The following is a 12678-nucleotide window of genomic DNA, read 5'->3' as shown; positions in this document are numbered from 1 at the left end:
CAGCCGCACCTAGGCCCGTGGGTCTTCGGGGCCCGTAGCCATGGGCCATAGACATATTTACATCAATCAAAATAGTCTGAAGGCGGAATATGCGGGAGGGGGAGGGGGCGTGGCGGAGGCGGTGATTACAAACATGGAAAAAGGGGGAACGGGACTGTAAAATGTTTGGGAACCACTGCCTTACGCCACTGACTAGGGCCCGTGATACCTGCACCTGGGCCCGTCGTAACTACGTTACGCCACTGAATTAGATCAAGTTAATGGGTATGGTGATGAGGAACAATGTTTTCACAGCAATTGGCATTTGCAAGCAGAAGCCTCTGCCTGCACTCTGGGAATTAAGTGGTCTTGGTGGGCAGTAGGGGACAACTAATTCCTTGAGGTAATTCATTGACCCCAACTAAATATACACAAAACTTGGGAGTTATATTTGGTGACCAACTGTTTCAATTTATCTGAGCTTCTGTCCTGAGGTCTTGTCGGTTCACACTCTATAATATTTGAAAGATCAGCCCCTATCTCACTCAATACAGTGAGATACACTCAGACAGTGGAGATGGTCGTAGACTTCAGAAGGAACCCAGCCCCACCCACCCCCATCACCCTGAGTGACTCCCCAGTCGAGTCCTTCCGCTTCCTGGGCACCATCATCTCCCAGGACCTCAAGTGGGGGCTGAACATCAGCTCCCTCACCAAAAGAGCTCAACAGAGGATGTACTTTCTGCGGCAGCTGAAGAAGTTTAACCTGCCAAAGACAATGATGGTGCACTTCTACACCTGCTCATCGAGTCCATCCTCACCTCCTCCATCACCGTCTGGTACGCTGCTGCCACTGCCAATGACAAAGGCAGACTGCAGCGTATCATCCGTTCCGCCGAGAAGGTGATTGGCTGCAATCTGCCCTCTCTACAGGACCTGTTTGCCTCTAGGACCCTGAGGCGGGCAGGTAAGATTGTGGCCGATCCCTCACACCCGGGTCACAAACTTTTCGAGGTCCTTCCCTCCGGCAGGAGGCTGCGGTCCATCAGGACCAAAACCTCACGCCACAAAACCAGCTTCTTCCCGGCTGCCGTTGGCCTTAGTGACAAGGCCACCTGACGTGGACTCTCATCCCGCCCCCACACCTCAAGCCTGTGTTATGTTAACACACACTACATTGCACACTGCACATTGCACATCCACTTTTGCACTCCTGCCCTGCTTTTTGTATTGTAGTACTTATTGTGTTTGTGTAGTACTTACTGTGTTTTTATGTTTTATGTTATGTGTAGTACTTACTGTGTTTGTATGTTTTTATGTTTACTGTATGCACCTATACATCAGAACAAATTCCAGGTAGGTGTAAACCTACTTGGCAATAAATACTATTCTGATTCTGATTCTGATATGCTACACAACCTATTGTGCAGGCCTTTGGTTATGTCTAAACTAGACCATTGCAATGCAATTTTAACAGGCCTGCCTGCCTGTGTAGTGAAACTGTTGCAGATGACACAGAATGCAGGGGCACGTTTGGTCTTTGATCAACTAAAGAGGATACATGTAACTCCTCTGCTAGTCCCCCTTCACTGGCTCATAGCTGCTGGAATTAAATTCAAATCCCTCACTCTGGCTTATATTAAACAGCCACTGGATCGGCACCTGTCTATTTAAATGCCATGGGTCAGTTCTAATAATAGTATTGTTTGTAGAATTTTTTTCCATTAGGTTAGTATTACTGCCTTTTTTATGTTTTTTGATATTTATCTGTTTTCTAATGTCTGTTTTCAATGTTTTGTAAGTCGCTTTGGACAAGGAATTCTATTCTACAGGACTTTGAGGAGTAGGAGTGTGTAATCACAAATATGCGATTAGAATCTGTACCATTTTTGAAACTCTTTCTGACTTTAATTACTTTAGAATAAGAATTGATAAAACGGTTCAGAAGTAAGTGCTGCAGAAGTAAGTTGTGACTACGGGTATAATTTCCTGATTAACTCTATGAGAGGTGGATACATTTTACCCGAGGTAATGTTATGCTGTCATGGCAATTTACACTGTCTGCATCTCTAAACTGCACCGGGCAGGTTATCTTCGTGTTGTTGATGTTACCCTATATTATAATAGTAATAATGATAATAATAATGGATTTTATGTATATAGCACACGTTCAAATAATTAATAAAATCATAATAAAATCGAGGAATATGTATATAAGTACCACCCTTTCACAGTCTTGGAAGGCAATCTTGAAAGACGGATTGTGAGAGGTTTAGTTTATCCCAATGTTCAATTATCATAAGAAGCCAACGGATAACAGTACAGTACAGTAACTTTGCTTTGCATTCCCCGTGAAGAAAGGCTAACTTGAGTGAAGTGGCCTACATAAGCTTGCTGGCTAGCTGGCTAGTTACCATGTTGGCTAATTAACAGAATGTAGACCTAATTGTAATTTATGGTGAGCATGGGACATCAGCCTGTTTTCTGTTTGAAGGTGTGCAGGCTGGAAATGAGATCTACTGATATTGCCGTAGTATGCCTGACTTTAAGCTGATTATTAAACAAATTTCATTACTTTTTTTTATAGGATGCCTTCCTCACTCTCCTGGCCGCACATGGACAGAGGGTGAAGAAGAGGAGTGCAACATGACAGCTTGCCTTTCTTATTATACTACTTCATAAAGGCTCATAATGTTTCATACAAATTATTTAGTAATTAAAGAAAATAATTAATATTTACAAAATGTCACAGTTTGTACCCTAAGCTGACACACAAACTATTGCTGCCCCCCAGTTTGTGTTTATTTTTTTGTTGCTGTCCTGTTGAAGGTACCTTGATTTTATTTAAAATGTCTTAGTGACAGATCTGCTTGATGCTCTAGCTTTACTGCACATACTGTACACAACGGCATGCTGTCAAGTGCATCCTTCCCACACTCAATTATATATTTTGTATTGTTAGTTAGCTAACATTTGTCAGCAAGATCTAACAATATGGAAAAGCTGATTGGACATTGGAGCAGTGTAGGATGTTTGGAATTGTTGATTATTAGGGCACCAGTTGCAGTAGCTTTTAAAATCTTAACTTAAAGTGGGGAGTAGTAAGGACTTCACTTCTGGAAAAGGATATCAAGATCAAGGTAATCTTTTATGAATTGAGTTTTAACCAAAAGACCAAAGTTGATCAAAGAGTGGACTGGTCACTGATAAACCCATCCATAACACAGAACTCAGTGAATAGTGAATGCATATTGGAACAAAATTTGAAATTGTAATGAAATGTTAGAGACAAAAATTTGTGCTCAATATGTCTTTATTTTAAAATTCAGTGGCATACATGGGATTTATCATTAAGACATTTAATGACAGGGATAGGTAATTAACAAATATATGGACCGGAATTTAAAACATTCTATGCGCAATGGGCATTGCACTGGCATGCCATATGGGCCTCTGCAGTCTCCCTTAGGTCCACACTCTTACCAGAGATGTTGCTCAGATCCACAGAGCTTGAACCTAAACAGGAGAAAAAGACAAGTAGTGTCAGATAAGCTGGCTCTTCACAACACAAATGTATAGATCAACTAGGAAATCAGTTTTTAAGTATCCATCAAGTAGCATCTGAGACATACCAGTGGGCAGACAGTGGAATCCGATGGTGACTGGCATGGTCTTCACTGGCAGGCAACCAGGCAGACAGCGCAGCACTGGCTCAACAGAGTAGCATTTAGACTCCTGTCCATCCACAATCATCTGCTTCTCCAGTTTCACAGATTCATGCTTCAGACGGCACTCTGAAACAAATACAAAGATGTGTCAGCACATTACATGTGACAGACCTTTGCCTAAAAATCAGTATGTGATTGCTGAAAGGTATCTCTCTTACGAGTGCTGTCACGGCAGCCCTCGGCAGGAAGCACCCAGGAGTGGGCGAAGCTGGCAGGGCTCTTGGTCTGGTAACCACTTGGGGTGGAATACTCCTGTTTGATCTCTCCGTCGGCTTTACCACAGAGACCACAAGTCTGTCCCTTCATCCAGTCCACAACATTAACCTGAAGGACACAGGTATTGAGTTTGAGTTTTATTGAGTTGTTTTGAATTTCTTAAAAAAATGCTGCACATGAAAGTTGCATTCAAGCTGTATTTACCCTCGATGTGTCCTTGCTGAAGTAAACCTCCTGAAGACCAAGGCTAGGAGCATGAAGTACTAGGCCCTGAGCTTTCTGTCTGATCTGGATGGAGCCTAAAACCAGAACCATTTTATTATAAACACAAATTATAAGCAAATCAGTATTTTTGGAATAATAGATGAAGATGAATATGTTTAGTTTACCTGAGGGATGTTTGTATGGAAGGCTGGAAATAGGAACCCCCATTCCGTTAACCTTTACCAGCACATCACTTCCAGTGGGGAACAGGTCAACATCCCTGAAGAAGGTTACAGCAAAATCTTCAGCTTTCCGAACTCCATCATTATGATATACTGTAATGGGGTACTCACTATTTAAGAATACTCACATATCAGCAATCTTCACGTTGATGTGGTTCTGTTCAGTGAGCTGATCCTTCTTCAGCAGAACCATGAATTTAAGCTCTGAAGAACAGTCCTGAGCCAACACTTGATAGCAGGACTGTGGCATCTCAAGTGTGTATTTCCTGTTGTTGAATGTGGTCAGTTTGTCTTGGACCAGGCTGCATTGAGCTAAAATAAATTATGAACATCCTCATGTAAGACAGTGCTGAAACCAGAAGTGAATCAAACTTTCACACCCTTTTCACACTTTGTTTGTTTTGTCCTACCTGAGGTAGCCTCAGCATACAGGAAATGCAACTGGTCAAGAATGTTGTCCTCGGGAATGGTGCGGATAACAGCATCAGCACCAATAGGCAGGGCAATGGGCAGAGGCAGGGCCAGTTTGGAAAGAGTCATCTACACACACACAAAGCATACAGTGTGACGAACATCAACACGACTGATGCGTTTAGAAATCATCACAATGAAACTATTTGGAGATATTTACCAGTGGCAGTTTCACAATGACATCGACTGTCCTCTCGGTGGGGATGGCAACAGTCAGTTCCAATTCTTTTTCACTGTTCTTGGCTTTACTGACAGTGATTCCGCCCATCAAAGCAGCACCAGGAATGTACTTAGCCAGCCTTGGGGGACACAGATAATATACAATGTCAAGAATTTATATGGAGTGGATATTTACTTTGAAATATAACTCTTTGTTTAATGACAGAGTACCTGGTTGCATAGGTAGTGACAATAGCAGGGATCTTCACCCATTCCAGCTCCAGACGGGCTGCAGGAATTTCTCCAAGGAGACCAGCCTCAGCCTTCAAGATGGTGGCAAATTCCTGGCACTCTGCTCCCCAGGCAACCTTAGCCTGATTTCACAGAAGATTAAAATGCTTAAATATTTACACCAAAGTCTCAAAATGACTTTAAAGCCTTAAATAAATAAAACATGAAATGTGACAGAATCGCACCATGACTTTGTGTTTGCTCAGGAGGACACCATCAGCACACAACTTCCAGTTGTCAGTTTCAGCCAGAGCAGAGATGATGGTCTGCACCCTGCTGTTGGCCTTATCAAGATAGGCAGCAGCCTGGTATCCCAGCAACTTCTGGTCGGCTCTCACAGCACGGAACATGACCACCACAGCAGGAGCGACGGCATTACCAAGGAACTTAGTCTGGAAGTACGGATAAAAAGTGACATATTGAGAATGACCTCTTATTCATTTTCACCCAGACCCAATCCATTACTTTGAGCTTTGCGGTATTTGATGGACCTCACCTGTTTGTAAATGGCCTCAAAGCTGGATGCACTGCTTCCACTGCTTCTGAGATTCTGAGCGGAGATTCTCTGAGAGACCAGGTACTGAGAGCAAAGCACAGTTATCAAAGTCAGACCTCATTTGTACTACTGATGCAATTCCAGTGGATATATTCATTTCTTACATTCAATGGTTAAAAATATGAATAGATACGATCAAAAGAATAAGGGGAATTACCTGATCCTTGTGGAATTTCTTGAAAGGATACTCCTTAAGTGAAACCTATGGGTTAGTAAGATCAAAAAATGTCAAAAGCATGTTTTACTTTGTGTGAAACCAAATGTATAACAAAGCAACTGAAAACAACCTCCAGGCACATTAAAGTCAAATGCTCACAGTTATAATAATGTGTCATTTCAAATACAATTTTGAGATATCTTTACATGGAAGAAAATTATATATTATGTGACCCAAACTCACCTTTGACATGCTGGAGCTGGACGAGCTGGAAGAGCTGGAGGAGCTGAACAAGGAGTCGAGGAGGCTGCTGGAGCTGGAGCTGGAGCTGGAGCTGGAGCGCTTCATAGCAGGCTCAAGGATCTTCTTCAGTTTAGACACGATGACTCTTCCCTCAGGGCTCAGCTCGTCAATAATGTTGATCTCCTTCAGGAGCTTCTCTGCAGCCTTGGCTCCAACTTGTACTTCAACCTCCAGTCTCTCAATGGCTGGGCCATCAGCTACACAAAAAGAAAAAAACATAATTAAACTGACTGAGCTATCCGCTGCAGAAATTCATTTTAAAAACACACAAAAAGAAACCTACCTGGTTTCACAGCAACAAGAGCTGAATGCTGTCCGATCAGGTTAAGCAGAGGAATGTCCTTGATGAGAGCAGCATTGCTAGAGGTGAGCTCAAAGCATCCCTTGATTCCCAGAAGGGGAGCTGGGACACAAATGATCTTGTGGATGGGTGTTCCTGCTCTCAACTGAGGTTGTACTTCAGATGATACCTCGGAGGAAGACTGTGGTAGAAAGAATCATGTTCACACTGCAGAACAGAGTCAGAAAATGCCTCAAAGCATGAAAAAAAGTTTCCATTAGACCTACCATGCTACGATCAATAGAAGACCTCTCAGCAGACATCCGTTGTGCAGGAATAACTGGTACAATTGGTGTGATTCTCTCAGCTGCAAGATCCTCAATGTTGCGGGCAATAGCCAGGGTCTCAACACTAGTAACAATAAAAAGAATGCAGGCTTAGCATCATGAAAGTCTATATTATATAATCTATATTATTTTTCACATTTACTTCAACGCAGGTATTATTACCGAATGTTTGCAATGTGCTCTGGTGTCACAACGGGGAGAAGCTCAATCTTGAAGTTCAGTTTGGGAATATCTGCTCTTGCTTCCAGTTTAACGGGCAGCACAGTGACGGCCTTGGCCCGAGCCATAATAGCAGCCTGAATCAAGGCAGTGTTGATTCCCATTACAACAAAGGTGTGCATGGCAATGCTAAGGAAAAGAAAAATACATATTAGAACATTTTCTGTGTATTCTATTAAAATGAAAGTGTGTGGATATGTGGAAATAGGTGTACCTTGGAGTGGCCTCAGCTTCCAACTTAATGTCTAGTTTCAGAAGCTCAGCAGCAGTGACAGCACTGAGAGGTTCAGGAAGAGGTGGGCTGATGATTGCCCGAACTGTAACATGCAGAGGAAAGATGTCAGGTAATTATAGAATTAAAAAATGTTATAAAGGACAAAAAAAATGTGAATGTTGCTTTAACTGCACACAGAGGCAGTGGGGTTAGATAAGGAAACAAATAACACACAAGGAATTAGTCATAATAGTAAAAGAAAACAAATAACAACAAATAACAAACAGGAAACCAATAACACACAGCACCGTAAGGAATTAGTCACAATAGCAAAAGAAAAGCCATTGTGCCAAATCAGGTGCCAAAAACTCTTGCTTAATTATTGTGATCCTACCTTTAACGGAGGCAGCAGCAACAGCAGCAGAGTAGAGACTGAGCTCCATTGGCACACCAACAGCAGTGGGGAAGATGCGACGAATCTCAGCAGCCAGAAGAGGCTTAGCGGCCTGAACTGAAATGCCAGTCTGCAGTGCTTTCAGGGCATCCTTCAGCAGGAGCTTGGCATCGGCACTAGTGGCAAGCTGGAGATGGGAAAGATAATAACATGTCCATACTGAAAATAACCTTTCACACACTGCCCCACTAAAACAATGCACTAAAATACAGCTCATAATTCTAGTGTGTAAAGTGAAAAGAGTGAAAACTAAATTCCTTACCTGAACTGCTTGATCGACAATAGCTTTGTCAATGTTTGCAAAGGCAATCTCCTGTCCAAAGAATTTGACATAGACAGATGCCAGTGGCTGGCTATTTGGCAAGGCCTTCCATTCATTAATCTACAAGAAACAGAAAATAAGTCAAATATTAGAATTTCAATGTCATCAAAAACGTACATGTGGAAATATTTACGTGAAAATTAATACAAATTTGACTTACTGCTTTCATGACGCGCTTCATCTTGGTGAGCCTGTCATCCTCCAGATCTTTCAAAACACGAGTTTTTAGAAGGGCCTCCTGAATTCCCTCAGTTCTAACTCCAACCTGAGAGAGAGACAGTGTGATCAGAGGAGCATGGTGATCACAGAGATGGAAGTTGTTTCAGTCGTACACTTTATTCGAGCTTATTGTTATTTAACCCACCTCAAGAACATCAGCAGCAGCTCCAGCAAGATAGGCACGAGCTTTGGCCACAACGGCTGTGGGCAGAATGGTGGCACCATCGTTGATGATGAAAACACTACCAGCAGCACCAGCCATCATGGGACCTTTAATAATAGAGAATGTCATGTTAAAGTTGGAGACATTTAAAAATTCATTCAGGATTTATTAAGAAAATTGAAAAACATGCTTACTTCTATAGATATCAAGGTGGATTGCTTTGCTGAAACGGTAGCTCAGTCTGTCCAGCTTGGGGCTCAAGATCTTGATGGCAACATTGCTGGCAGCAGCACTAAAATGGGCATGAATTGTCGTGTTAGACTACCAAACATGGTTCATGAGAAAAGTGAAATATGGAAAGCCATAACAGGGTGCACTTACACAGTGGCGTAGTCTGGGGCAGTGCTCCTGGTGAGGGATCTGATGTAGGAATACACAAAGCTGACAATCTGCATGCTGGTCTCCTTCTTCAGAATGCTAGCAATAGTAGATACCAGTGCAACTGTGGGTTTGGTCTCAAACAGAACCACAGCAGCCACCATACGCAATTCAGGGTGAAGAGCCTTGTCCATGAACAGCTGCAGGGCCACTGGCTGAATCTACAAGACCGAATACGTATAAACAATAAGAAATGAAACCTTGATTTTTTCCAATGGCCCATGTCGACAGAAATGTGGCTAGGCTCACCAATTTAGGTTCCCTCTTAGCAATGCTTCTGAGAGCCAAGATGGCGTCGACTTGAACCCTGATGGGGAGAGCATCAGCTGCAGAGCCAAATCCAGGGAGGAGCTTCATGATTGGTTTAAGACTGGCAGGATGGCCAGCGTTACCCAGAACTTTGACCAGCAGGGTGATTTCAGCAATATCAGCATTAGCAATAGCCTCAGCTGCAAGCTCATGGATGGGCTGGAGAAAGAAGTTGAGTATTTTCAGTCCAGAAAAAAATGATATGTAAATTCAGGAAAAATTCTGAGGATAAAGGGGAAACATTCACCTTCAGGAGTTCAGCTGGGCAAGTAGGAACTGCAGCACAGTACTTGGCAATCATGGTGCCATAACCCAGCATAGCAATCTCACGCAGAACAATGTTTGCCTGAACCTTGTGGTGGAGAGCCAGTATCTGTATGATTGAGAAAGAAGAGTTATGAATATTGTCCTCCTAAAAAACAATTATGAAAACCTACAATTCTTTGGTGCCCTTACAGAGGTGAGTCTGATGATCTCCATATCAGCAGGAACCATATGCACAGCAGCCAAAAGAATTTGAACTGTTTCAGGAATGGTGATGTCATCAGCCAGGAACTTCTCCTTGATGAACATAACAGCAGCTGGTGTTCCAACAACAGGAATGGCATCCAGAATCCAACGTCTGAAACATTCATGTTGCACTTAATAGATATAACAAACCAGTGTCCATATGGAGTATATATACATAAATATATAATATTTATTTATGTATTTAAAAATACTGAATATGAGGCAATTCATACCTGTATTCTGGTCTGGCCTTAAACTGACTCCAGATGGCTTCAACGTTCTCCAAGCTGGCCACACGCAACACCTGGATCAGCTGGATGAACTTCAGAGGAGCATCCTCATGGACCTTAGCCACATTGTTTGCAACCAGATGGTGCAGAATCTCCAAAATCTGAAAAAAAGGTACAGAGATTGTGAGGCATCTGAAAATTTGTTTAGAAAATGGTGGCACACAGGGGTTCCTATGCAAGGCTGTAATTTCACCTGAGCCGGTGCATTACTAATCCTCAGGAGCTGAATTGGAGTCTGAAGAATTTCAGTGGCAAACTCGTAGAGCAGGGATCCGCGGGCCACATAATCTGCGTTGATGGGCACAATGGGGGTTTTCTCAAGCTCCAGGAAGGTCAGGCTTTGTCTGGTAAGAAAAAGAAAAACAGATTTAGCTATAAAGGCATTACTTCATAAGATATCTGCATTTTCTATGATAGGATAATGCAAGATACAAGAAAAGCCATACTTGGCTTCCATCTGTGCAACTCCACCCATCTCAGCAACAGGTGTGACCTGATGAAGTTCCCGGACTGTAGCTTCAGTGATCAGAGCACCAGTGGCGCTTGGTTTCATGATGTAGCTGTAGGTTGCGGCTCCAGTCAGGCTCTTTGCTTGCTGTATGTGTAAGAATAGAACGTTTTTAGAAAATGTATTTGGCCAAGCATTATCAGATCTAAACTAAGTGACCTTGTTTTGCTTACCAGTGTTTCCAAGTAAGCCAGGCCCAAATCCTTGATGATCCTCTCCTGGCAGTTGTTGAGATCCTTGGACTTGATGACAACAATGCGCTCTGCCTTGACATCCTCACTGATGACATAGTGGGTCTTGCACACTCCCTGAACTCCAGCCTTTAGATCAAAGATAGACATGTTAGTAATATGGCAGGACATCACGTGAAAATAGTAGAATATGATTCTTCATTTAGTTTTGTCTCACCTCTTGCAGTTCATAAACATTCTGGGTCTTCTTGAGGTTGAGCTGAAGAATGTTAAGGAGACCTCTGTGGAGATTCAGCACTGTAGGGGAGACTGCAGCTGGAGCAAACACCTTGCCGACAACACCATTAGCGTACTCAAACTTGATGGGAATCAGAAGCTGAGCGGCCAGTGCTGAGGTGAGCTTGGTGGCTGGAACGAAGGGGTCCTTTGGGAAGACACCGCTATACTCGAAGATCTCAGGATCCAAGAGCTAAGGATACATAGGGTTCAGTTCTGATGCTAATTAAACATCATTGTGCTAATCAGAAACAGAACATCAGATTACCTTCAGCAAGTAGGTGTTCCCAGCCAAAGCACTGATGAGAACCTTGCTGCTGACTTTCATTCCTGCTCTGGCCAGACCTTCCACAGGGAGTCCGCCCAGGAGCAGTGCCTCATATTTGTACACATAGGTCTTAGCGGCAGCAAACTCAGGAGCTGTCGAAAGAGTGAGACAGGTTGCTGTGAAGAACATTTTACATTTAAATGTTTTTCCCCGGTTCCTCTAATAATCTAATCTTTAAGACGGTTGTCAACTGCTTATACTCACCAAGGTTAATATGTTGACTCGCTAGAACATAATTAAAATAAGAAAAGAGATATTTTGTTAGAATTGAATGTCAAATCTTCATACATTTTTATGTTAACTAATTACTCTGAACTTGAATATTTTCAACCAGAATTGAAAAAGGTTTTAGCAACTTACCCACAAGGGCTAGAGTCAGTGCAAACACAACCACTCTCATAGCTGAAGAGATGTAAAGAACAACATCTGAAGAAGTGGTCCCCTTTTATATAAAAAATTTGGCTGAGATATTCAATCTCAAATATATCATTAACTATCATTTGACCCTTCTTTGTACACACAAAGTTGTGGCCAAATGTTCTGGCCAAATCAGGTTAACCTGACCCTATTCCTGTGACCTGGGTGGTGGCTATCTGTTTTTTTTCCTGCACTGAGAAATCGATCAATATTTCCAGTTTGCCATTTGAAATGTGAATGTAGTTTGAAACCTCATATATATTTGACTTTTTCTTCAATTATAATGACCAACTGAAAAAGATTACTAATTCTAAACTGATGGCCTGGGTATTTTTTAACATACATTTGTTTTCATGACTGCAGCTTTTAAAAAGGACAAAAGATCAGAGACTTTAAAAGTACCGCTGACATTACTACATGCCACTTAGTAAAAAGAGGTCTGTAAGGGCACAGTGTCTCTGTAACGTAGATAACACTCTTGTGTTTTTACATTTACATTTATTTATTTAACTGATGAATAAATAAAAGCAACTTACAAACTTACACTAGAGTGCCTACATATATTTACAACAGTGTTCTTGGGCCCCGTGTTGTTAGCACCTTACATTTATATGGAAAAGGTCTGTAAAAAAACCTATTGGAGTTCTTTGGTAAGGAACTTTATTAAAACTTTTTTAAGGTCTGGAATAGTGTAATAGAGTTCATATGTGTAATGAGCACATTTAAGATTTCATGTTCAGATAATATGAGTAGTGGTGATAGTAGTGGCATACAATATTTCAGCCCAAACAATGTCTTCATATTCCCGTTTAAAAACAATTGATTTTTGTTCAGTGGTGCTCATTCCTCACAAAATGTACCTAGGGTCAACAGATGTCAGTCTGACC

The 12678-nt window shown here is 42.0% G+C and overlaps 1 protein-coding gene across 4 annotated transcripts in view; it reads right to left on the bottom strand.

Moving 5' to 3' along the window:
* Positions 1-3280: 3280 nt before the first annotated feature.
* Positions 3281-12678, bottom strand: part of LOC105894978 (vitellogenin) — a 38108-nt gene continuing 28710 nt past the window's right edge. Inside the window, exons 1-34 of one of the 4 annotated variants that reach the window (XM_012823192.3) lie at positions 11735-11837; positions 11579-11599; positions 11315-11466; positions 10988-11239; positions 10753-10899; positions 10518-10666; positions 10265-10415; positions 10015-10172; positions 9728-9893; positions 9519-9644; positions 9212-9430; positions 8906-9123; positions 8719-8816; positions 8507-8631; positions 8303-8407; positions 8083-8202; positions 7761-7947; positions 7367-7469; positions 7096-7281; positions 6874-6997; positions 6590-6788; positions 6247-6503; positions 6004-6048; positions 5787-5870; positions 5476-5682; positions 5231-5373; positions 5001-5139; positions 4780-4909; positions 4498-4681; positions 4313-4407; positions 4128-4222; positions 3866-4031; positions 3612-3773; positions 3281-3495 (exon numbers count right to left, since the gene is read on the bottom strand). In XM_012823192.3, coding sequence (XP_012678646.2) covers positions 3392-3495; positions 3612-3773; positions 3866-4031; positions 4128-4222; positions 4313-4407; positions 4498-4681; positions 4780-4909; positions 5001-5139; positions 5231-5373; positions 5476-5682; positions 5787-5870; positions 6004-6048; positions 6247-6503; positions 6590-6788; positions 6874-6997; positions 7096-7281; positions 7367-7469; positions 7761-7947; positions 8083-8202; positions 8303-8407; positions 8507-8631; positions 8719-8816; positions 8906-9123; positions 9212-9430; positions 9519-9644; positions 9728-9893; positions 10015-10172; positions 10265-10415; positions 10518-10666; positions 10753-10899; positions 10988-11239; positions 11315-11466; positions 11579-11599; positions 11735-11774 — 4857 coding nt within the window. In that variant the 5' untranslated portion in view covers positions 11775-11837 and the 3' untranslated portion in view covers positions 3281-3391. Of the gene's footprint in view, positions 3496-3611; positions 3774-3865; positions 4032-4127; positions 4223-4312; positions 4408-4497; positions 4682-4779; positions 4910-5000; positions 5140-5230; positions 5374-5475; positions 5683-5786; positions 5871-6003; positions 6049-6246; positions 6504-6589; positions 6789-6873; positions 6998-7095; positions 7282-7366; positions 7470-7760; positions 7948-8082; positions 8203-8302; positions 8408-8506; positions 8632-8718; positions 8817-8905; positions 9124-9211; positions 9431-9518; positions 9645-9727; positions 9894-10014; positions 10173-10264; positions 10416-10517; positions 10667-10752; positions 10900-10987; positions 11240-11314; positions 11467-11578; positions 11600-11734; positions 11838-12678 lie in introns of those variants that run through there. The other 3 variants (XM_031574710.2, XM_042708953.1, XM_042708955.1) reach the window with 3 other exon arrangements.

Source organism: Clupea harengus, chromosome 10 (genome assembly GCF_900700415.2).
Source record: "Clupea harengus chromosome 10, Ch_v2.0.2, whole genome shotgun sequence".
Taxonomy (NCBI): Eukaryota; Metazoa; Chordata; class Actinopteri; order Clupeiformes; family Clupeidae; genus Clupea; species Clupea harengus.
Note: the sequence above shows the minus strand (reverse complement) of the source record. Positions and strands in the feature narration are given on the sequence as shown.